Below are 25,136 nucleotides of genomic sequence, written 5' to 3' on the forward strand. Positions count from 1 at the left end.
AGCACAGCCTTCCGACTGCCCTTCCAGGCCCTGTCCAGAGAGGGGTCCCAAGGCCATCTGTGCATTAGTAAGGATGGTCATAGAAGGAAGAGGAGAATGTTACATGTGCCTTTGAATATCTGAGAGGCCAGATGTGGGGGAGACAAACTAAACTGGTTTATATGTATAACTTTGGGAACCATAGATGGGAGCCACAGGATGGAGATTTGGGGCCAGCATAAAGAAGAGAGCTTCCCCTAAGTGGACTTGCCCTGCAACGTCTTCGGCTTTGTGTAAGACGCATGTGTGGGGGCCAGCTCTCCGGCTCACAGGGGCTAGTCCTCCCCAGTCTGACCCTAAGTGTCCTCCTAATTCTTGAAGGGTGACAATGTTGCTGATTCCTTAGTGTCAGTTTAAAGATCAGGTGAACTATTAGCCAACCACCTAAGACAGGTGACTCTGTGGTCATCACCCTCTAGCCTTTCAGACCCCATTTCTTCACCTGTGTAGTATTCATTCAATGTGAGTTGTTAAATAAATGGCAGTAATCCTGAGTCAGCCAGGATGAGAAAGACTCTAGAAGTCACAGCAGGTTTAACAAGTGATATCAGGAACTCCCCCAGCGGGGTGCTTTTCAAGGATATCCTGCAAAATCCATGTGTCTATGAGATTCACAGTTTCAGGAAGCAGTGAAATCATGTTGTGGAAAATAATCATTTCTGAGTGACCCCCACCCACATTCGGCTACTTTGTATAGACCCAGCTCCTCAGTCACTGTGGGATCTGCGGGGCTGCATCAAGAGTGGCTGGACACTCGTCCCCAAAAGGCTGGCCTCCTGAGCAGATTTCCCCAACACCCACATTCCCTGCAAAGGAACCCTCACTGGTGCAGATGACAGACACGAGGTCAGAAAGCGCCAGCCATGTACTTTGGGCTCTCTCCTCCGCGTGTCCCGGCATCCTGATGCTCCCCCACTCAGGACAGGGGCCGTGGCAGGCCCACCCCACTGCTGGGTGCACCTGCGTACCATCTTCCTCTCCAGGTCAGACTGACTATGGAGCCTGGGTAAGCCTCAGAGCCTCCGCTCTCTAGCCTCCAGGGAGACAACGGCATCAATTTAACAGAACAGGTGTGAAGACGAAATGAGGAGACAGGTACAGAGTGCCGAGCAGTAGATGCTCAGCATGATGCTCTGTCCTCTTTCTCTCGCGTACACCTCTTCACACCGCACAGCCCAGGGCTTTCTATGCAGCAGATGCCAAAGGAAAGTCAACAGCACCAAGCGCTAACAGCCAAGGAGCAGGCCTGCTCCTCCTGGGTTGCCTGTTGGTCCCTCTCTGCACGGCACCCTTTCCCAATGGCCACGGGGCCCCTAAGTCATAAACAGTTCCGTGTCTCCCAGGAAAACTCAGCACTCACCCATCAAGTCTCATGGGGTGGAACATAACAAACTCCACTTGCCTCGTGGCCATGGATCTCTTAAGTTCTCACCCACTTTGACACCTCATTCAGGCTCCAGACTCCACCTACTTGGGATGGCAAAGCCCCGCGGTTGGCCTGGAACTCTAAAGGGCTCATACTCCACTGGTCACACAGATGCCAGCGACACTTCCCTACCCCGTACAGACCCACAGATACCCAGATGATGTGTGCTCCAAGCTGCCCCCACCACCCCGGCGCCCTGTGGGTCAACCCGAGTCCCCTGGCACCCAGGATCCCACTGCTCACTCGCCCCTCTGCCCTCCCAAGGAAGCCGAGCCCTTCCTCCCCGACTGCCTCAGGGCCTGGCCAGTGTCCTTGGCATGGCCCTGATCTGTGTGTGTCCTCACTCTATCACAGGGACTCTAGGGGGCTCGTGTAAGACGTGCCCCAGGGATTCCTTGCCCTCCGGTGTCCCGCCGGCAAACCTGATTCTTCTCGGACATGAGGAAGTCCAGCTTTCCTCCTGGGAGGCCCAGCTCGATGAAAGTCTTCACCAGCCGGAGGTCTGCGCTGTTCCCTGGAAACGGAGACGCGGGGTCAATCCTGTGAAGCTGGCGCGTGACGGAGTTACTGCCCCCGCTTCTCCCAGCCCTCATTTCCCACATTTCCCATTTCTTTCGTTCAGCAGATAATAAAAACAGCTAAAACAAGTCCAGCTCACCGGTCCTGGGAGGCCCTTCCTGCACACACAAGGTCATGGCTTTTCTAGGTCCCTTCCTCCGTGGAATGAGTCCTTGATCTGTGCGCACGTGGCTTGTGAGCATTCCAGACATAGGAACAGTCGGGGCACCCTGCCTCCCCGACGCCATGGCCAGGGCCTTCTGCCAGCAGCGGCCCTGAATGGCTCGCGGGGCACAGTGCGGCATGAACACAAAGATTGTCTTAATACAAAGACTTCCAGGTGGTCCCCCACAGGCCAGCCGGGGCGCAGTTATCTACAGTAGACTAAGCGTCACCCTAGGGAATGGCGTCATGCGCGTGCAAGCTCCGCGGATGCCATCTGCTCCAGAGTGACAGCAGGAGCAAAGTAACAAGAGCTGAATGGTCAGGGGCTGCTGCTGAGCGCAGGGGCCCAGGGAACACGGGGAACGAATTTCTGAAGCAAAACCATGTGGGAGAAAGGATCTGATACACAGAAGGAAATTCATATTCAAGTATTTTTAAGCGTACATTTCACGAAGGCCATGGGATCGTACTGTGTCTTAAGAACCTTAGCTGACCTAGTCCTCACACGGGTCGGGAGAGCTGGAAGTTAGAAGCTGCTTGTTTGAATGGATAGGAGACCTACTTTACCACGTAACCAGAGTTTCAACGTAGTTTCTGAACTATAAGTGATATAGTTTTATATCGTTCTTTGTGAAACTGTCAAGCGATTCAAAGAGCGGCCAAAGCACCCCACGCAATCTGGGAGAGCTGCAGGGGTGTTTGAGAGTGTCCCTAATCTTGAAGGATGAGCTGATAACCCCAACCACCACCCCTGATGGTGGTCTGACAGGGCACGTCCCGTACATGCAGGGCCACAGTCATAAAATGCTCACAGTCTCTTGGGAAATGTTTCTCTTTTGTGTTAAATTTAATTCGTTCCTTTCATTTATGACAATAAAATTAAGCCCTTTGGTCCGGTTGCTTCTTTATATTTAAAGCCACATAATGACATTCCAGGACCTGGCCTTAAAAAAAAAAAAAAAAAAGTAGCACGTGTTTATAGTTAACATGAGGACTTTAAATAAGGGACGACCATGGCCCCTTCTCCATCAGCTAATGAATGAAAGAGGACTAAAACTTTCTCAGAAAATATGATTTGAAAAGGTACTGAGGACATTTACAAGAATATAAAACGTGGGCCTTTTAAACAGCATGAAGAGTTGTGTAACTATTCACAACTGTTATAAATTTCTTCAGTTCCTTGTTAAATATAAATCGTACCTGGTAAGTGGAATATGAAAAAATGGATCCTGGAAAACTGTAGAGTGTAGACACATGTCCCTGGAACTAGAGAAGTGACATTCACAGGAAACCTATGCTCGCTCTCAGCCGCCTTCGGATGACGTTATGCCCAGGTGACAATGCTGTGACTGACAGCTCTGTGCTCTGACACGGGACTGGTGAAGCTGCTCTGTCTTTATGACAATCCTCTTCTCCCACATGCATGATGGAAAAAAATTGAAGTCTGTGGCCAGACCAGATTTAGTTTAATAAAGAGGCTGAGAGTCTTGTCTCATTTAATGTGGTATCAGGTTAGTAAGAGGTGCATAGTGGCCATACATGGCATGATGCTAAGTTGTCCACAGATGCTGTGTTAAAAATACATTGTGCTGATGAGACCATTATTTTTCATCTTTCTTTCAGTCCTTCTGATTGGTAGTTCCAGTGAGAAACAATTCTGTCTTCAATAGCTTATTACTTTTAAGAGAGAAAGTGAGTCTCAAGCCCAGAGTCTTCCGACAAAGGGACTAGACAAGCTTCAGTAAAAGTTTCCTTTGCTGTCGTCATTTTTTAGCATTACTCTTCATGTGTAGCAAGTGATTCTGGTATTTCATTTGTGGTGTGTGATGTGAGGTTTCCTTTTTTTAAATAAATGTATTTCAGAAGAATGCCAATTTCAATAGAAGTTTTGAAATTACAGTACAAGGTGCATGGACAGAGTAAAAGTAGGGAAGAGAATGTGCAAACAGCTGAAATTTGGGCAACACTGAAGTCAACGCAGAGAGAGGAAAATGCACCAGAAAGCAAGCCTAGTGTGAGCCAAGGCACAGTGGAGTGACATGGCCCGTGTCCCTGGAAATGGTGTGGACGGATGCAGCTGGAAGCGGGAGAGCAGGAGATGATAAAGGGAGGCTGAGAACAGAAAGGGCTTTCCATGCTGGGAAGCTTCCAGGCTTTCTAAGATAGGTGTTCATTTTCTGAGAGCTGTCAGGAAAGGTTTTCAGTCATAGCGTGGCATGGCCAGATCTGGTAAGATTTCAAGACGATGACTCAGTGATGTGGGTGAAGGTTTGGATGGGGAAGAGGTGAGCTTGGTGGTATAATGCAAAATGGAACCATGGGCTCTGGAGCCTGACAGCTGGGCTTCCAGCCTGGCCCAGTCCCATTAGCTTTGGGACGTCATACAAGGTAATTAGGGGCCCTCCGGCTCAGTTTGCACATTTGTAAATGGGGAGAACAGCACCTACTCTGCAGCGCTGTGTGAGAATGAGCATTACTGTATGTTGAGCACCTAGAGGGGTGCCTGGTCCCTGGCGATCTTCAATGCTGGGCTTCCTCCCTCACCCCTCCCTGTCATCACCAGCATCCAGAATCTATCACCTACCACTGCATTGTCTGACGTTTCACCTAATAGGCCTGTCCACTGAGTGTCCTGTGTCCAATGCCTACAGCCAGAAGTTGATGTTGGTCCTGGAGTGAGAAGAATCCAGGCAACACAGTGTGCCATGGAAGCACAGACCATTCCCCGTTTAACCCTTGGAAGAAGGATGTGGCCACTGCCTGCTCCTCACCACCTGTGGAGCCCTGAAGTCCTCTCACTTTTCTGTCCTTGGTTAGGCATTAGAGTCCATATAAAGTAGGTGGTGGCATTCTCCCAGCAAGCATACTCTATATTCCGATTTTCCAATCGGAAATATGACTTACACCTGAGTTTGAGGGGCAGAACTCAAGAGCTTTACCTCCAGTTTACCTGGTCACTTTCTTCAGCCAGGTAGGTAGAGGGGACATTCCTAGGGGAGCCAGGACCAACCACACGCCTTCTGGTTCAGGGCCCCCTGATCTTCAGGCAGAGCCGGTGAGCTCCCTACACTTGTGGAGCCTTTGTGCCAACCTGAGAAATCCTAGAGGACCCTGGTCAAGGTGACTGGGTCACTTGGCGGGGGTCAGGGTGGGGGAGACCCTTTCCTCTTCCCCTCTCTCCCCTGAACCTCTACAGTTCTTGGTTCTGTGTTTGCTGTTCTCACTAAATTAAGAACATTTTACAAATCAAGGACCAAGTTAGAATTCTGTCATCTCAGAACTCGGTACAGAATCTGGGCTACAAAAGGTGACCCATTAAGTGACAGGTGAACAAAAACTGTTGCCACTGACTTGAGATCCTCAACATGAACTGTGTACCCCTCCCACTCCACTTCTCCCCTTCTTCTATTGATCCGTGCATTCCATCCATTCATGTGCTCTAATTATGCACGATTCCGTTAATATTTTCATTCTAGTAATTCATTCATCCCATCCATTCATTCATCCATTCCTTCTTTAAGTTCTGTTCATTAGTTCCATTAATGATTCCTTCCTTCCTTCCTTCATTTATTCCATTCATTCCCTCATTCATTCATTCATTCATGTGTTCATTCATTCATTTATGTATCTCATCTACTCAGTGGATTTTTGTGCCAGAGCAATGTCTTCCTTAGAGCAAGGCCACACCATTTCCCTAGACCCAGAATACTTACTGTCATTCCACAGTAGCTAACTGAACATTTGTTGAACAAGTATACCTGATCTAAATTAATTCATAAATACTGTAAGTTGTTTGTAGCACAGAACTTTGATGAAGAGACCTTTTTAGAACTCACCGTCCAGGCCATGGACACAGACTACCAGGTGAATCCCATCTTCCAAATTTTCTTCCTCTTCCTCTGGTGGAAAATACGGTATATCAGAAGCTAGTACAGATAAGTCACTGTACAGAAATCCATCAATCTTCAGCTCTTTTTTAAAGTTTTCTTTGGCCTGATAGAAACTGGAGAATACACTAGTTAATCACAAGCCAAGCTGTGTATTGCATGCTGAACAGGAGATGAGTTAAGCTGGGATGTGGGAGTGATGAGCATCTGGAGGAAGGACCCTGCCGAACAGCAGAGGCTAAATAGGTCCTCACGGAAATGTCAGGAAGGGAAGCTTTGTTCTGAATTAGCAGTAGGAAAGCCCCCTGGGAAAACCAGAGGCTATACCGGTTTGGGTTCTGAAGATTTCTGTGTGGTTCCTATATTGAAGAGGGCTGCTAAATTCTAGCCAGTGCAAAGGATCCACGTGATCTTTAAAATGATCTTCCCAGAATGCATGCTTCTTATCCTTGCCTACAAGGCCTCTGAGGCTTGGCCTCTACCTACTTCTCCAGCATCATCTCCCAGTCTTGAGAAAACACATTTCTCATGATGCCCTGCATGAATTATGTCCCATGGCTTTACTTCTGTGCCTTTGTGCATTCCAGTCTACCTGTCAGAAATGCCTTTCCCACCTGGCTGTCACATTCTTTGCCTGATTATCTGACAAGGTAGTGGTTGAGAGCATGTATTTGGAAGTCAGAATGCCAAGCTCAAAACCTCAGCCTTGACACTTAATAAATGTGAGCCAACCACTTAACTTCTCTGCGTTGAGCTTCCTCATTAGTAAAAGGGGAATAATACCATTATTTAAGTCATAAAGTTTTTTGTGTATTAAGTGATAAGATACAGTGCTTGAAACAGATTAAGTAGTAACAAAAAAGTGTTACCTATTACCAGCCATCATCACCATTATCAAGTCTCATATCTTCCCCTCAGCCCAGATGTCATCTCTAAAAAGTCTCTGCAGGCCACCACCCCTCTTCGCGCTCACTGCCCCAGCTCGATTAGGTCTTTTCCCTTCTGGCTCAGCAGAGCTCACATGAACCATCCCGTTACCCAGTGGCCGCATTTACTTCCCTCATCTCTCGTCTTCTTGTTAGGCTGTGAGAACAGAAATAGCCAGGACAACACTGGCTAGGCATGGGGCAGTGCCTGCTATGGATTTGTTACACAGATGACATGGGCACAGAATAGGTGTTTAATATTCTTAAAACAAGAGACCCAAAGTTTTCCTGCCTGTGCAGTGACCTTTGGGGATACCATTAATGTGTAATTCTTTAGCATTCTGCAAAAGGGTAAAGAGGATGGAATGTTCTGATAAAATGATTCTCTAATACACTTAATCAAATATATAGTTTATAGGTGAGGGAGTGATACGAACACAAATCCAACACAAGGATGGAGGGATGTCCTCTGGCATCGCAAAGGAATGATAAAGGACGGCACAAAGGGGCTTGAGAGGCAAATCTGATGAAGGAGCCCTATTCCTCAAAGCCTCTTAAACAGTGTCCCTCTCAATAAAACAAAGCAAAACAAAACTTCCCTTTCAAAATGTGCAATGATAGAGGTACAATGACACTCATAATAGAGTGGCTTATCATAATAAAAACTGAGAAGTACTTAAATGTCCATTTCTAAAGGATATGTTAATAAATCATGGTGCATCTATATAATGGAGGACAGTTGAAACATTAAGATGATAAGGTAAGAATAGATTTATGAACATAGAAAGATGTTGCCAATATATTAAGTTGAAAAAAACTTAGTTTGTATGGAATGACCCTGTTTTTACATAAAAAGAACATTCAGATATAGATACACATAGAAAAAAGTGTGGAAGAACATATTCAGTGGCTACAGTTGAGAGATGGGCACATTGATAATATTTACTTCCTTATATTATTCTCCATTTCTGACCTGCATGTGTTGAATATGTTATTTTTTAATCAGAAAACTACCGGTAACTCAATTTTGAAACAGTATGCATGACACTGAGAAACATGCGAACAAGTGTGAAAGACTGTGGTGCCGGGGTAGCTCAGCCATGAGCAGGCTCACCTGTACATCTGCTCACTGACTTCTTCCTCCAATGAGCTGGAATGGGTAGAAACAACTCCAAAGGAACCCAAAGGTTGATGAGTGATGGGAAATGGGGTCTGTCTGGAAGAGAACCCAGCCCTGGCAGGGGTCTCCTTGGGCACAGACGAGAAGGGGAGACATGTGGCGGTACAAGACACAGATAAGTTGACGACCTCCACGGTTTTCAGGCTGTCAAGAGGGAAGGTCTCTGCCGGGCTCGGGTGGGACGCCAGGATGGAAGGACCTGCCCTCGGCTCTTGGTTTCCCAAAGCCCGGGAGGGAGCAGAGTGGGTCACAATGGAGCACACAGTGTCTGCTGTACGTCCATCCTCCAGGAAGGTGCTGGGTCCCCCACCAAACGCTGCTCCGTCAAGGAGGTAAGGTGAGCCGCTGCGCTCGTCTGCGGGATCCCGGGCGATGGCTGCAGCAGCTGAGGCGCAGCCCTGCTCAGGCACCTGATGATGGGGGACGGCCCTCTCAGCATCCGAGGTGCTGCTGTTGGGAAGAGCCCCTTTCCCCTCATTCAAGTCTTTGGGCATGTCCTCTGGCGCCCCCATTCGTGTGCTAGAGAGAAATTCATTCCCAGGGGTTTCAAGGGCTATGGTACATGGTATTTTTAAATGAAGACCTTTGGTTTCAACACCCGGAAGGGTCTCAGTCCTTCCATCGAGACAACAGGGTCCCTGAGAGTCAAACTGATCCCCTTTCCCTTTGGGGATGTCTATGTACCCAGGGCCCTGCTGGCTGTCAGCATCCGAAACCGCCTCCTCGAGGGAGTGGCCTGCCCTGGCGTCCTGGATTCTGGAGCCACCACCAAGCTGAATGCAGTGTCCCGGGGGGGTGCTGCCCTTGCTCTGTACAGCAGAAGCTTCAGCAAGAGCCCCTCCTTGCCGCAGGGTGCCTGTGTCTTCAGCAGACTCCTCCGGGCTACTGATTTGAGGTGCAGATACAGACTTGGTCAGTTTGGTGAGAGCCAATTCTCGCTCCTCCTCCTCAAAAGGCAAAGAGCTAATGGAGGTGAGAGACGCCTGGATCCCACTTGGCAAACTCGTGTTGCTCTCCGTGCGTCCACCCTCTAGGGAGTTCCTGTGTAAGGCATGTCTTCGGACCAGCTGGTGCAAGACGTCCCTGTCACTCGGTAACTCCAGGGCCCTGCTCCGGGCCTCAGACCAGGCGACGGAGCTTGGCTCGCTCTCAATGCCTGAATCGGAGATGATGGAGGAAGATCTCTTAATGACCCCACACAGCACTGAAGCTTCCTCCTGCCCCTCTGTGCAAGGGTCTTTTGGGGAAACCCTAATGTCCCAGGGGTCTCTCAAAGTAGAGTTCAGGGGCTCACAGGGTTCAGAGGGGATGAGCTTCAGACTTAGCAGCACCATCTTACCCTCTCGATCCACTCCTTTCCCTAGAGTACTCAATGCATGGAGTGCTGTTTTCTCTGAAGAGATGACACTTTGATGACTCCTGCCTGCTACCCCTTTGCTTATTAGCGCAGTTCTGTCTAACTCATAGTTATCTTGAGAGCGTCCACTCTTATTCTGAGCACTCACGACCACTGTGTGTTCACCTCTACAGGGGTTCTTATTGCTAGATTTCACGTCAATATAGGTCAGTGCTGGCGCCTGGCCATCCTCTGGGCCTGGACTCCTTCTCATCAAGTCCTCCTCAGCCAGAGGATGCCTTCCAACATCAGATTTGGGGCCGGTCCAACATTCTCCTCCAGGCAAACCTGCTTTGCTCTGGAATTCACCAATTGTCAGATACACCTGAGATTCAGAGCACACATCCACATGATTTGGTGTGGTTACATTCTCATCTGGCTCTGGACACCTAGTAACTTCTTCACCAGAGCCCACTTGGGATGGTTCCATGGTGGGCAAGACCAGGTCTTCCCTAAAGGTTGATTTTCTATTTACGATATGGTTCTCTTCCTTGTCTTTTAGATTCATTATTGCAGAACTTGTGGCTGGAACATCAAAATTAGGGTAGATGCTCAAATTATGCCCTACAAGAAAAAAGAAAGAAAAATGTATTATAGCTTAAGAATGTATGCTCACAAATTATACAAATATCTGATTGTATAATACAGAACTTGGTTGGACTTTGTTCATGATTCCTGGGAGGTAGCCTCAAAATTCTTGGAATTCAAGCGACAGCAATGTTTTTGTCATTCACGGTGGGCACGGTGGGACCCGCTGATGGGTCCTTGGATAGCTTATCGTAAGGAGGTGACTCAGGATGGGAGCTGGTCGTGGCAGAAAGACCAACCATGTGATGAGCTGGCTGTGGCTTTGAGCCAGTTCCTACTAGCAGATCCTCTGGGGAGGGGAGGTGGGCTGAGGATTGAGTTCACTTACATGGCCTAGGATTCAATCAGTCAGGACTACGTAACAAAACCCCAGTAAACACTCTGGACACGGAGGCTTGAGCAGGCGTCCCTGTTGGGTAGTACATGTTGATCTGCCCAGATGACCAGTCCTGGGGCCCAGGAGCTTCGTGTTTTGGATCCTTGCAGACCTTGCCCTGTGGGTCTCTCTTTGGCTGGTCTTTATTTGTATCCTTTATATAAAACTGCAATTATAGGTATAGCACTTCCCTGAGTTCCGTGAATTATTCTCGTATATCATCAAACCTGAGATCATTGTGGGAATCCCTGAACTGGTAACCGGTTGGTCAGAAGAGCAGGTGGCCTGGAAACCCTTGTGGCTGCTGTCTGAAGTGAGGGCTGTCTTATCAGAGACCCTGCCCTTAACCTGCAAAGTTCGCCCCAACACCAGGTCATTAGAACCAGAATTGCACCGCATTAATGCAAAGCTGTCAATTATTGTAAGTATTGATTTGCCATTTGTTTCTCAAACAATTTTAATAATTACCACTTAGAAATGTTAAAACATGCCTCTATCTTACGTTCAGTATTCAGAGCAGAGAAAGAGAGCTTTGAAGCCAGGAAGGCCTGGCTTCCAGTCCTGACACTGACACTCGCCAGCTGTGAGACCTAGGATAATTACAGAACTTCAGGGAGCTTTTCTTCCTGTTTGAGTTCATCATCCTCAACTCTGGCATGGGCCGTTCAAGGGAACCAGCAGGCCTCCCAGCTGAACTCACAGCAGAGTCACTGTTCGAGACGTTCCGCCCAGAGAAGACAGGTTTCTGCTTCTGCAGAGAATCACCGCCAAGTCTGGGCTCGGTCCCCAGGGCGATCACCCTGCGCGGCAGGGCCCGAGGCTCCCAGATCCCTCGGATCCTTGCAGCTGCTGGCAGCGAGCCAAAGTGCGGTCTTCGCTTCCTTATGTTTCTTTAGGGTGAACTGTTCTCTCGCTCATTCTCTCTTGGTCTCATCTCCCTTTTTCCCTTTTCCCTCCTCCCCCTCACTCCCTCCATCTCTCCATCTCTCTATCTCTGTCTCTATCCTCTGTCTCTCTATCTATCTTTATCTCCCTTCTAATTAGAGTAAGTGCCTCCCATGTCTGTCTGTACTGCAGCCCTCTTGAAAAAAACCATCTGATACATTATTCAATTTCCTTATGTAACAAACAAAAAAAAGGGTTAGGCTTTTGCACTCTTCAAAAAGTTCGAATTCCCCATATGGTTTTAATAGAAGTTAAATGAATACACAGTTGACTCTTGAACAACTAGGGGGGTTAGGGGCACTGCCCCACTGCCCAGTAGGAAATCCACATATAACTTTAGACTCCCCAAAAAGTCAACTGCCAATAGCCTCCTGCTGACAGGAAACTTCACTGCTAACATAAACAGTCAATTAACACATATTTTATATGTTATATGTATTATATACTGTATTCTTACAATAAGCTAGAGAAAAGAGAATATCTTTTTAAAATTATTACACATCTTCAATAAGTTTTCCAATATATTTATTGAAAAACATCTACATATAAGTGAGCCCATACAGTTCTGACCTATCTTGTTCAAGAGTCAACTGTAATCACAATTGAACATTTTCATGAAGTACATCATTATGACACTTAAAAATTGTATGGGACTTTGAGACACCATCAGATCATACCTTTGAGTGAAATTTATGTTGGGGTCAAGGCTTAGAACAAAGAATATGGAAGAAGAGATCTCTTCCTCACATGGACACATTCTTTGCTTCTTGAGAGACTGAGCAAATTTCCCTTCCTCTGAGGGAATGTTCCCACACCCTGTAGCCAGGCCTCTGAGAGCAACTGCCTTGGGGTTCTTCTGGAAGATGTGCTCATGAGTGCTTGGGTCCCAGACTCCGCTGGGTCCCATGTCCCAAACACACTACAGAAGCCACAAAGAGATGCTGGCCCTAAAATACTACATAGATATGGATAAGGCATGGCTTAGAAGATCCTGCATGGACAGACGGCCCTAGAAAGAACCCCCAACCACATCTTACTGTTGCTTAAGACTTTAGAGCACTGCCACAGCAGGTGGTGAAGAGTCGGCAGGAAGTCCCAGAAAGATTGAGGCCAGCTTTCCAGCTAATGATACAGGATGGATGGCGCTCAGAGGACGTGAACTTGATTTATAAAAAATAAAGACATGCAATAAAATTGCATACACAAGTTGAGGGACTGAGCTTGATATGCACCAGGGTGTCTATTAATATGCAAAGGAGAAAGATTAGAAGGCACTCTGCACAAAGCCTAATAATAATCACATTAGAGGGTTTGGTAGTATGGTTCTTATTCTGCATTTCTCCTCCAACTCTTCAAATTTTCTGTAGTGAGACTATATACCTATAATGAAGATGAACATATATGCATATGCACAGACACACATGTACACAGGCACACAGTTTCAACGCAAAGTTTTAAGCTTGTTTTGACCAGAGAGTTGGCAGCCATCTAGAGCTACAGCACATTTTCACGTCATACACAGTGTTGACACTAGGTGTCAGAGTACAACTGGAAACTAATATGATCATTTGTTTGCAAAGTGGCACTGTCTTGGAAGTCACCTATACTTTTAAAACATCCTGCAAGTCTCAGTTTGCATGAACTCTGACGTTTAAACCGGCCCATCCGTTAAATGATAGGCACCCACATATCTGCACTGACAAGGCAGCCTTAGCATGAGCTTTGGGTTGGAATGAACTGCTTTCAGTATTGCCTTTTTTTAAAAAATCTATTTATATTTATTTTATTGTAATAACCTAGTTTGACTTTTCTCTATGATCTTATTTGAATTTCCTATTTATCATACTTTTACTTTGCTTCGTTTCTTTCTTGCCTGCTACTCCAGTAACTACATTTTCTCTAAGTCATTTTTTTTTTCTAGGTTCAGAAGTTACATTTTGTTTATTTTGGTAAATATCTTTCAATGTTTAATACGTCTATCAATAGCAGACTCTGTCATTTTTCAAGGCTGCTGGAATCTTTTAAATAGCCTTCCCATATTTGGTATAATTCCCTGGGCATAGATCCCACCTCCCCAGTATAAAATACAGAATTCAAATTTCCTGCTTCCCTTGCAGCTAGAATGCAGGCCAAAGACATAGACTGTCAACCAGAAGCACCTGTGGAAACTAACGACTGTAAGGATATAAGCTCTGCAAACAGCTTCCACCTTCCTGGTGCAAAGAAACAGATGGATCCAGTTTGCAGAGGTGGCGGCAGTTGTAAGTCAAGTTTCTAACACAGAATTGGCACTGATGCTGACAGTAGGAGTGGATGGAGAAAAGTTCAGCTCCTGACATTTGGTGCTTGGATGGTAGTAGTAGCAGTTTCTTTTTCATGCCAGTTCTGTTGCGTGGTTTAGGGTGCTTTTTCTCGAAGCTTAGCCCACACTTGTTGTTTTTTTAGCTCTTCCAGTGATGCTAAGAACCGCTGAACATCAACTTAAGAAATTCCTGCTGGAGCTGGAATTCCATGTGGGTGGGGCTGTGGCCACCACCCCAGGCCACGGCAATGAGACTGAATGCTGCCCTCCTCCAGGGGAAGCTGCAGCAGAACCTGTGGCAGAGCACACAGAGAACAGGACACAGCTCTCAAAGATGTTCCTGTAGCTTCCAGGTCTGAGGAGCTGCTGACTCAAGAGACACTGACTAGTGAATACATGCCTAGAAGTCCAAGCCTTTGAGCAGAAAACATTGACATGAGTAGTGCACCTGTGAGTGGCAGAAATAAGGACAAGGACCTAGATGCCCATTAAATTATGAATCACAGCCAAAAAAAAAATTCTTGCTCGAGTCTGTTGTCTTCATAAGGAACCTTAACCAATACAGGAATTTATTAACTTCTAAAGTTAAGGAATAAAAGGAGTCTAGTCCTGAATTCAGAATTTCCTTCTGCCATTACCTACCATACTCTTGAGAGGTGGTATATTAATTTTACCTGTTTTTCAAATTCCAAAATACTGGCACTTAAAAAAAAATACTGATTTAGATTAGCTAAAGTACTTGCTAATTTATTTGTTTACCTTTTGTTCTTCAATCTCAGTAATTCCTTTTGGGCTCAGCCTTTTTCTTCTTGGAGTATATTCTTTTGTATTTCTTTCAACAAGCATCTGTGAATACTAAATTTTGAAAATGTGTTTATTTTGTTCTTCCTCTTGAAAGATGGTTTAGCTAGGTATAAAATTCTAGTTTCTCAGTTATGGGTTTTCAATACTTTGAAGATATTTTCCATTGTCTTCTGTCACTTAATATTGTTTATAAATCTAACAGTATGACTGCCTTTACTTTTAGGATAATTTGACTTTTCTCAGTGGTAACTTTAACATTTTCCTATTGCTTTGGTACTCTGTAATTTCACTACTATCTATGTACAGGTCTCAATTTTTAAAAATTATTCTGTTTGAGCCTTAGCACCTTCCTTTGACCTGATAACTCATAGTTTTCTTCAAGTCTGAAAGACTCTCATTATCCCATGGATATTGCCTCTCTTTCAAACTCTATTTTCTCTCCTTCAGAAATTCTTTCAGATGTATCCTGGGTCTTCTAATTCTATCCTCTAGGCCTCTTAAGTTATCTTTGCTGCTTTGGCAATTTATTATAAACATTTTCCATGTATTTCAGGCTCTTCATAAACATCAGTTTTATAATACAGAGATCATCTGGCTCAAAAGTCATCAATAAGTGTCTGTTTCTTACCACATAAGTCACTTTTCTGGTTTTTAAGGCCCTCATACATCCAGGCATTGCCACTGAGCATAACTTATGGGTCCCATCTGCCCAACACCAAGAGATTACTGAGCTCACTGAAAAATTTAAATGAGGTAAAGCACATAAGGTACTGACATGTGTCCAACACATAGCAGCACACTAAATAAAATCTGGTGTGGTTGCCAGCTCGGGGCAGTTTCCCTGGTGGTTGCATCTGGATGACATCCTTCCTCCTATCATTTTAGATGTGAATTCTGAATGGAAGCGGTTATCAATTCTAAGACCTGGCTTCCTTGGTTGTTGTGATTGGCTGAGGCATGGTCACATGCATCTAGCCCACCTGATTAGCCATTCCTTGAGACTTAAAAATTGAGATTTTGTCTATAACTTCAGGGTCCTCAAAATGTGAGTAGAGTTGCCGGCTTTTATTAACCAGGGGCTGGAGCTGCCGGGCCGGACAGACACAGGCACACAACAGTCTTCTCCCACACAAGCCTGGAATGGTAACAGTGTGCAGCTGCCCCGGTCCGCCACCCTCCCCCGGCTTTGGGGAGTGCTTACGCTCGCGCCTCCACGTGCGAGCCCGGGGCCGTTAGCCTGTGCTCCCGACACCCCCACCTTCAGCCCCAGGCGCGCGCTGTGAACACCTGGCCACCCCTCCCCCGGCTCCACGCGCTCACGCCGGCCCCTCAGTGTTGCCTTTTATGAGCTGCATGGTCTCTAATACGTAATTACACTCCTTGCGCTTCAGTTCCTCTCTGTGAAATAGGCTCGTGAGTTTTTTTTAATACGATTAAAAGGACGAAACTCATTAAACCTCCAGCATAGGGCCTGGCACTGTCTGACCCTCTAAGGGTTCGTGGATCCATTTCAGCTCTGTCACCTGTAATGGCTTTTTGGCTTCCCACGAGCAGGGCTGTGGGAGGTGCCAGACAGCCAACCTGAACTTCATGCCTCTCCGCTGACCTGGCAGCTCATTAACAAACTGCAACACCAGCAAAACTGACTGTGGTCTGGGTGCACAGAGACAAACCTGCTGTCTTTTCTCTCTGAGATGAGCTCTGCATCCACTCACCCACATACCCACGCAGTCCATTTTCTCAAGTACCTTTGCTGGCTTAGGGCATAAAGCAAGAACTCCATGGGAATCTGAACTGAATGCTATTAAAGTGCAACTAGAAATGATTTTCTATTTGAATTGCACATTTGAGGTAAGAAAGGATCTCCATCCAACACTCACTGAACTCTAGTGAGGGGGAAAATTTGGTTACCATTTTGCAGGTAAAAACACAGACGCACTTGGTACAACTCCACCCCAGAGGGAATGGGGAAGGGGGTCTGTACTGTAATGGCCCCTTTGCTACATTAATTTATCAATTTCACTGACCCAAGGTATTCCAAATAACCAGCTTAACCTCAGTTTTTGCTCTTCCTCTATGAACTAACCGATTACGTCATTGATTTGGTCCTACTGCTGCTGTGACCTAAACGGGCCCCTGCCTGGGACCCACCGGTAAGCCTTATTCTCGAGTCTTTCCAAAAAAGAGACGACAAACCTGTCACAGGGCAGTCCACATATCTGTCCTCAAAGATAACAGGCAGGGTGTTCCAGTCGCCGTCGATGTCCAGGCATTCTGCCGGCAGCGGGGGCATAGTGGTGAGATACTCCGAGTTCCGCACATCCAGAGACAGCTGGCTGTGCATCTGTATCCTGGGAAACACACAGACTGCACACTGAGGTCCAAGGAAGTCTGAAACATTTTACAACTGTTGCCCATCCCCTTATCACAAGGAAACATTCAGAAAACATTCAGTAGATGCTGACCACAGAACACCTACCTGCCCGGCTGTCACCTTTCTTTCTTGCCATCCACCAACTTCCAAGCCATAGTGTGCTTTGAATTAGAACTAGCCTGGGTACTGAGGTTAGAGGTCATGGACTGTATGACTGGTATCATTTATCACATACAACTTTAGTGGAAAAACTTTGAAGGAAAAACATAAATCTACATATCCTTTACTCTTGCTTCTCTAACTTCCTACAGTGCTTGGGTCTGAATCATATTTTGTAGCATTTTAATTAAAAACCAACTAAAACTGATTTTTTATTGCTTACTATGTGAGCACTGCGTCCTTAAGTTCCCCTGATTCAAGAACCATGGTTTTTGGTTCCTCCATGTGGTTTTATAAAATGCCCCGTATTCTGCTTCCATGACCCCAACATCCTTCCACTACTAAGAATTGATTCCAGAGTTCAAAATAATAAGTATTCCTAATTCAAAGCCTAGGATGGAAGAAAATGTTTATTTCCTTCTCCTCAAGTCCCTGCAAAATGGAGGGAGTTTATTTTCTTGATAGAGGAAAAATAGTAACATTCTCTCATTTTTCTTCATGCCAACTTAATCACTCTTACACGAAGGGAGAAGAGAGCCTTACCTAGGCCAGTGAGTTTGGGAGGAGAATTTAGCATGCAGAGCTAATTTCTGTCTGACTGTTACTCTTTTTTGGAGCATCCTGAACTCAGGAAGCCCCCATCTCTCTCCCCAGCCATGAAGGTCATCTGCCTTCTGGAAGCGCTTCATAGCGGTGGAACTCTGCACAGGTCCACAGGACTTCTGTGACTCAGCATTCTCAGTAACAAACACAATGAAAATGAACACATGTGTATACACGATACTTTACATATGTATGTGGAATATATATATTTCATTTCCTTATTTGTCAATTGGGTTTTAACCTATGAAAGAAAAAGATAAGCAATTTATTCTCTTCCTCAAAGCCCTGAAGGCTTTTGCAACTTCATAACGTTTTGAACCTTTCTCTGAATATTTAAATAGAAGTCTGTTGCAATCAGTTCATTTATTAGCCATCATCTGAACCTGAAACATTTTAGCTTATTAAAAAAACATATTATTGGAATGCCAATGTACATAGAATGGTGTAGAAGGTCTAGGGTGTTCACCAAGAGGGCTGAAATTTGATTCTGTACCTAAAGAGGTTACAGAGTCATGAATAAATCAGGTGACAATAAAGTCATTATAATACATCAGGATAGGTCCTGGTGGGTCAGGTGTATGTCATTTTCTGCAGGGAGTTATCCCCCACTGGAATGTAGTTTCTGGAGCATCAGGATTCTGTAAATTTGACCAAGTACCTAAAACAGTGCTTGGCATGTGTTAAAACAAATGACTAACCTTTTAGGGTACATGCATGATGAGGTATCACCTCTCACCTTAGGGTGGCTACTTTAAAACATACACACACATGTTGGCAAGGATGTGGAGAAGTTGGAACCCTTGTACACTGTTGGAAGGAATGGAAAATGGTGTAGCTACGGTGGAAAGAGAGTAGGGAAGTTTCTCAGGAAGTTAAAAATAGAAAAGCCTATAATCCTGCTTCTGGGTATTTATCCAAAGGAGATGAAATCAGAATCTTTAACATATATCAGCATTCCATGTGCACAGCAACACTATTCACAAGGACACGGAAACAAGCTAAATGCCCACAGACAAGGAAAAGAAAGTGTGGCGCGGTGGGTTATTATTCAGCCTTGAAAAAGGAGGGAACTGCACTATGCAACACTGTGGGCGGACCTTGGGAGTGTTTGCAAAATGAAATAAGCCAGCTACGAAGGGATAGATACTGCATAATTCCACTTACATGAGTTATCTAAAGGAGTTATCTGAATTCATAGGGGCAAAGAATGGAGTGGTGATTACTGGGGGCTTGGGGAGGGGGAAGCAGGGAGTGCTCGGCGATGGGCATCAAGTTTCAATGAAGTAAGCTGAGAAAGTTCTAGAGATGTGCTGTGTGGAGCGAGCAGGACCTGGTCCAGTACCTGTTTATTTCAATGTCAGTCTAGTCTGGAGTACAGTCCAACAGCATATGGCTTCTTCTACAACAGATCCTGAGAAATCCACACTTTACTTTTCTCTGGGGTACCCTTTAGGGTAACGGCCCAACATTATATAGCAGAGCCACAGCAAGGAAGCTAGAAGTGTGGGGTCTCAACTCCAACAGCCCTGTTTGTGTCACTTGCTCACCGTGTGTCTATGATAAGTGACTTCATTTCTCTGAGCCCAGGTTTCCCCAGTTTCTCCCTCTGTAAAGTGGGGATAATGACAGTCCCCAGCTCACAGGGCTAATGTAAACATTAAAGAAGCCAATGCGTGCAAAGCATGTAGTCCAGCATCTCCCCAGTGACATCTCAATAGACTAAGCACCAAGGGGCAGGTAAAACACCTCCTGTGTTCAATGCTACATACACAGCATCTTGTAGGATGAATAGTTTTTGGAAATAATCAGCGTTATGATTATTACCAGAGAAAACATAAAAGACAGAGTAATAGCCCAATTGTCATTGCTGTGGACATGAAATCATCCATATAGGTCTTCATATTCATCAACATTTCCACATTCATTCAGCAAACTTCCATCAAACACCTCCTTACTGTGTGAAAAACACTGGCTAGAGGCTGATAAAACAGAAAAGAGGGAAATAAACACACTCTTGCCAAGTCATTTTTAAACACTTAAAACACTGCAACCCACGGCAAGAAGGCAAGTGGTAGTCTTCATTTCACATGGCAATCCAGTGTAATCACACACTCCCAGAAACACACACCGAAATAAAAGTGTCAGAAACACTTTCTACTACCCATTGGATCTTGTCCTGTCCTACCTAGCCTGGTCTATTTCATTTAAAGAGTGCTGTTCCCAACCCACTAGGTTGATTTTTCAGTCCACACCATGATTGTGACCTACTGTTGGAGAAACACAGTCTAGTGTGAGCTTGAACAAGATAGGTCTTGACAGATGAGTTCCCCCAGGGCCACGTCATCTTAGCAGTTGTCCATCCTGATTTTGGAAGATGCTTCTGTCCCGTATGTCATGGAAGTGCATGGCCTCTCTGTGGCAGTGACTCAGTCTCTCCAGCCCTGCTCCCAGATGAGCAACACCTGCTCACTATCTCAATCCAAGGTTTGATAAACACTTGTGTGACCCCGCCGTCAGCACCTAACCTTTTCTGAGCAAAGTCCATGGCTTGCACCGTGTGTTCCATGTGTACAGATGTCTGATTTGGTCCTTGCAACTACTATGTGCCCATTTTAAAGAAATCAAGACTAGGTGAGGTTAAGAACAAAACAACAGCAACAGAAAATAACTTTGTCAAGGACCCACTGCCAGTAAATGGAAGGAGATGAACTGAACACAGGCAGGCCGAATGCTACACAGCATGTGTACTTTGTGCAAATGGTTGGCATTTCAATGAAACTCTTCCAGGAGAGTAGCTGCCTGTGCATCTGTCACCTCCCTGTGTGCTTACGCTTCTGGGAACACAACTGCGCCTGGCGATCTGAGGCTCACCTGTGTGGTACCTCTGTAGGCAGCAGCCCTGATGTGCAGTATTTTGCTCAGTGGCCCTCAAAGTCATGTTTATATTTGTCATATGAATTCTTGCGATTTTAGCTTCAGACAACAGGGTCCACCAGCTCTAGCCAGTCTGACTGAATGAACACACGAGTAGGTGAAAGACTCCAGCTATTTCTAGACGGGGTACTTTAACATGTAGATGTATGTCCCTTGGCTGCCCCTGCCACTTGCAGATCAATGAGGCACACTGTGAATGCTGTGCATTCTGAAGAGAACGCAGTGTGGGGAGAAGACAGGGATACAAAGCAGAGGGCAAACAGGTCTTCCGGTCTGCCTTGAGGGACGGGTGCATCTCAAGTGTTTCTCCTGCTGGGTTTACTGTGCCATCTGTCATTACTGCCTCTACATTTATTTTCTGAGTAGAACATATCATTCAGAAACAAAAAGAAACCCTTGGATTGGTGTAGCAAAGGCCAACACATTTCGGAGGAAACGCTGTTCTTACTCACCAGGGAAATCAGGGGGGAAGGATGACCTCGTCTTTTGTCAGTCCTCTGACTTTTCAGAGTGTGTTTGAATTTTTAAAAATTTTTTCATTCATTTTGGAGGAAGGCAAAGCTGACATTCACCAGTCCTCCTAAGTAGGAAGTTCAGTCTTAATTCTTACGCTAAAGGCCATTCCTAGTGGCTGCAAAGCCTCAGGCAGATTCTGCGTTTTTTCTGATGCAGTTTGTGGCCAGACCACCTGCCTCTGATTCATTTTGCCAAGAGGACCCAGCGCAGATGTCTTCAGGGACCTCGGACACCTTGATTCTGACTATGGAGCCAGAAGGCCACTCGAGAAAGGAATAGTCTGGCTGCTGACCTTCTCTGCCACCCACCAGCTCCCGCCTCTGCAATTTGTGTGACTCTTTTGGCCTGCAGAGAAAATGCAGCCTGACTGTGCAGGAGTAGCCGATGTCTCTCCCTCCCAGCAGGAGATGAAGGGAAAAAAAATAACTTTGAACGAGAATGTTGTCCTGGGTGGCTGCTTTTAGGGTGTGCTGTGAGCATGCAAATGGCTACTTACAGATTTTCCTGAAAGGTCAACACTGCGAGTTTTTGGTGCTCCATGTAAAAGAAGGCCTCTGAAAACCTTCGGACCTGAGGAATAAAATGATGTCAACAATTTAACTCACGGGAAGGGCACTACTCTGCCTTTTAAAGGGAATCTGAGGCCCACAGAGGTAACTGACATGTGCCAACAGGAGGGGAGCTGAGGTTCTGAAACAGCAGTCTTGCTACCCTGCCCACAGCTGCCCTCTCTCATTTATGGCTCTTTGCCCAAACCTGGTCTCTGGACACAGTTTAAGGTGTGTTTATGAATCTGTTCTTGAATTGCTTTCTATTATTTTGTATTTAGGTCTCATTTCTTCTACTATAGAATGGAAAACACTGAAAACAGGAACCAGAAATAAATGCAGGTGGAAAAGAATGTGCAAAGGCTGTCATGTAAGTGTGCCCCCTAAGCACGTGGGGGACTCAGCTCTGTGGTCCTCTGGCGGTATGTGAGAACTGCAGCATCTTCTTTAAGCCTTACTACCTACTCACTGAACCCAAGCTGATGGCAAGGATGCCAGGAACAATCTGAAAACACTTTAAAGGCGCTGGTAATATCCCTAGGGAGAGGCCCTGCTATCATCTGGTCACCAGTGGAGATGTTTAATGACTGGTACAGCAGGGACTGGAGAAGCTAAATAAAGTTCGTTAGGTCTCACTGCAAGTCCACCGTAGAGCCATGATGAGCTCAGGTCTGCAGAAGCCAATCCCAATCTCATTCTGCCCAGTGAGGCCACTATCGTAAAGCTTCCTGGAGAGATCGCTGGCGTGTGATTAGGGAACTCGGGCCCTCGGACACCTTACCCTCAAGGTGTGATGCTCCCGAGTGAGATGCATGGTCACTTGCGAGTGCAGAGTCACTGCATCTAGGAACTGGGTCCACAGGGCCATCAGGTGGGAGGCGAGCCAGGCGAGATCCTTACTTATCTGCTCAGCTATCTTCTCTGGGTTGTTCAGCATCTGGAAAGGCAGAAAGGTGGTTGTAAAGGTCCCCTACTTCTCGGAGTGACTCAGTCCTGAAGTCTTACCGATCTCCCTGCCTCTAATGAGGGCCTCTCCTTCCTCTGGACTCGTCTGTATTCCATTCCATTCTGACCTCAGGGCTCAGCAATCACTATACTTCCACTTATTATTATCTACCATTCAGCAGGTAGAAGACCAGGCATTTTTATATGTACTCCCCATTTAACCCCTACAATTACCCTTTGGTAGTTATTGTAACCATCATTTTTCAGGAAAAGTAAAATGAGGGTCAGAGGGATTAAATAGCGAGCCCAAGGTCACAGAGCTGGGACTCTGCTGCAGGGCTGTCTGACCACAAAGCCATTTCACCAAGCTGTCCTCACACAGCAGGTGACGTAAAGCACCTCCTGAGAAACGATGGTCCTTATAACCACCGAGCACATGGCTAGTGAGGTGGTTTCCACGTGGTGCCCTGCCGCCATCCTGCCCTCATCACTCCAAATTCCTTGAGGAGGACTCCAGGTTGCCTCACCTGAAACTTGAAGAAGCCAGCCTAGACGGGGCCTGGAGCCTTTGGGGGACCAGTTTAGAACTAGGAGATCATCTGCTTGGGAACACTTTAACTCTGGGGGTGGGAAGAGAGGTCTCTGCCGAGAAGCAGGGAGCCAGTTGTCAGGGAACCAGCTTCACCAAGTGCTTCACGTGCATCTTGCCCGCCCCGGGCGCGCATTTAGAATAAATGGGGACACAAAGGCAAGCACAAAGGCTCTCTCCTGTGGGGAGCCTCACTCAGAGGAGGACATAGGAAGGGGGCTGAACTATTAAGAGTGGTGGGAATCTCTCTGTCATGGAAGCTGCAGCAGGGACTCAAAACCAGAGCCATTTCATACCCGTCTCTATCCTCCTTTGCCCTGTGCCTCAGTGTCTACATCTGCAAAGTGGGTATGCGAAGCAAATAAACAGTCACTGGATGTGACAATGCAGGGAGACTAAGTGCAAAGCCTAGCTTGAAACGCCGGATGTCCCTTTTGCTATTCTTGTACTATAGGCTGGTGCTAGACGAAGGCATGTTGGGTGGAGTGTGGCATCTGAGAGTAAAAAGGGGGGGAGGGAGGACTTTGGCACCCAGTAAGGGCTTTTCATACTTGGGTAAATTGCTTTATAATTAATGACTAGCTTTCAGATACAGGGCATCATTCAACTGTAGCCTCTCTGAGCTCCTTCTTCCAAGAGGAAAGGTCAGTCTTTGATGACAACACAAACTATAAAAGTCCAAAATGAGAGAATGGCTCTTACTTTCTTCTGATGGAGGCATTATTTCCAGCACGAGCTCCACTGGGAGGCAGGGGTCAAACAGGGAATGTCTACTCTTGGTTTAGTCCCATCCATGACCAAGGGTTTTAGGAGGCAGAAAAGTGAAGATTGGGTGGGGTGAGTGCGGGACAAGGTCAGCCACTGGAAGGCGTCCAGGCTGGGCGTCAAGGCTCCTGGGTGAACCACAGTGGCTTGTCATCAGAGTCTCCAGCCAGTCACTCTCGCTAGCAGCGCCACATGCCGGCATAGCACACAGCGCCCTTTTGTCCCTGAGGACCTTGCCTTCCCTCCCTTCTGGCCCAGCGCACGCCCACTGCCTGGCCACACTCACCTGCCCCCAGTGATCAGATCACACACAGCTATTACCAAGTGCAGGCCCTTGGCCGGGCTGTACGTTCTCCCTGGAATGCCTTCCCCTTGCTCCTTCCAATGGCCCTTCTCCCTCCCTTCGGCACTTCAGACTTATCTGTTATCCACCCAGCTGGTTGTGTAAGCAGTCACTGCAGTCCCCTTTGTGTCTGGTGATTCTTTAGGAACGTCTATGCTCCAAGGGTAAGCCTAGCTCCCCTCCCTTGATGTCTACTTGACCTTGCATAGACACTCTGACCATGTGTTGCTTGTTTTACTTCCTGTATCACCCTCTGTGGCCTGCATTTTGAGCTTTAGACCTCTCAGTATTCCTAGTAACTACACACAGTGGCTGATGGATAGTGGGGATTTAGTGAGTCTTTATGGAATATACTGGTGACTTTGCATCAATGCCTCGGTGATTGGACTCCCCTTCCTGGGCTTCTTACTCGGCCACCCACAGCTCACCCCTCCACTACAGTGGCAACAGGAAGCATGGCACTACTTCCGAGCTCAGCCACTAGAGTGCAAATGAGAAAAAGGAAAGCCACCGTTTAAATGTGTCTTTGGGAAAATTAATTTTTCCCCCAGTTGATTACAGAAATGGCTCCAGATAAGGTTAAGGAAGCTTCTAATAAAGCCACAAGAGGACTTCCCCGTCTCAGAGATGCCTGGGTCTGGGCAGTCACTGGTAACGTGCAGGGAGGGGCTTCTCAGGCAAGACCAAGGAGAGGCCCTCCACGCCGACGAGGCGATCCGGTGAAGCTGCTTGAAGACGCACAGCTGCTCACACTTGCTGCCCCCATGA

The 25,136-nt window shown here is 46.5% G+C and overlaps 1 protein-coding gene across 2 annotated transcripts in view; it reads right to left on the bottom strand.

The window, feature by feature from the left end:
• The window catches only part of FAM135B (family with sequence similarity 135 member B), a 275,686-nt gene that overhangs the window by 13,715 nt on the left and 236,835 nt on the right, over positions 1-25,136 (bottom strand). For both annotated transcript variants that reach the window (XM_037023272.2, XM_037023271.2), the window contains exons 10-15: positions 22,508-22,663; positions 21,675-21,748; positions 16,789-16,943; positions 8,116-10,141; positions 6,025-6,191; positions 1,888-1,979 (exon numbers count right to left, since the gene is read on the bottom strand). In XM_037023272.2, coding sequence (XP_036879167.2) covers positions 1,888-1,979; positions 6,025-6,191; positions 8,116-10,141; positions 16,789-16,943; positions 21,675-21,748; positions 22,508-22,663 — 2,670 coding nt within the window. The remainder of the gene's footprint in view (positions 1-1,887; positions 1,980-6,024; positions 6,192-8,115; positions 10,142-16,788; positions 16,944-21,674; positions 21,749-22,507; positions 22,664-25,136) is intronic.

This window comes from Manis javanica, chromosome 2 (assembly GCF_040802235.1).
Source record: "Manis javanica isolate MJ-LG chromosome 2, MJ_LKY, whole genome shotgun sequence".
NCBI lineage: Eukaryota > Metazoa > Chordata > Mammalia > Pholidota > Manidae > Manis > Manis javanica.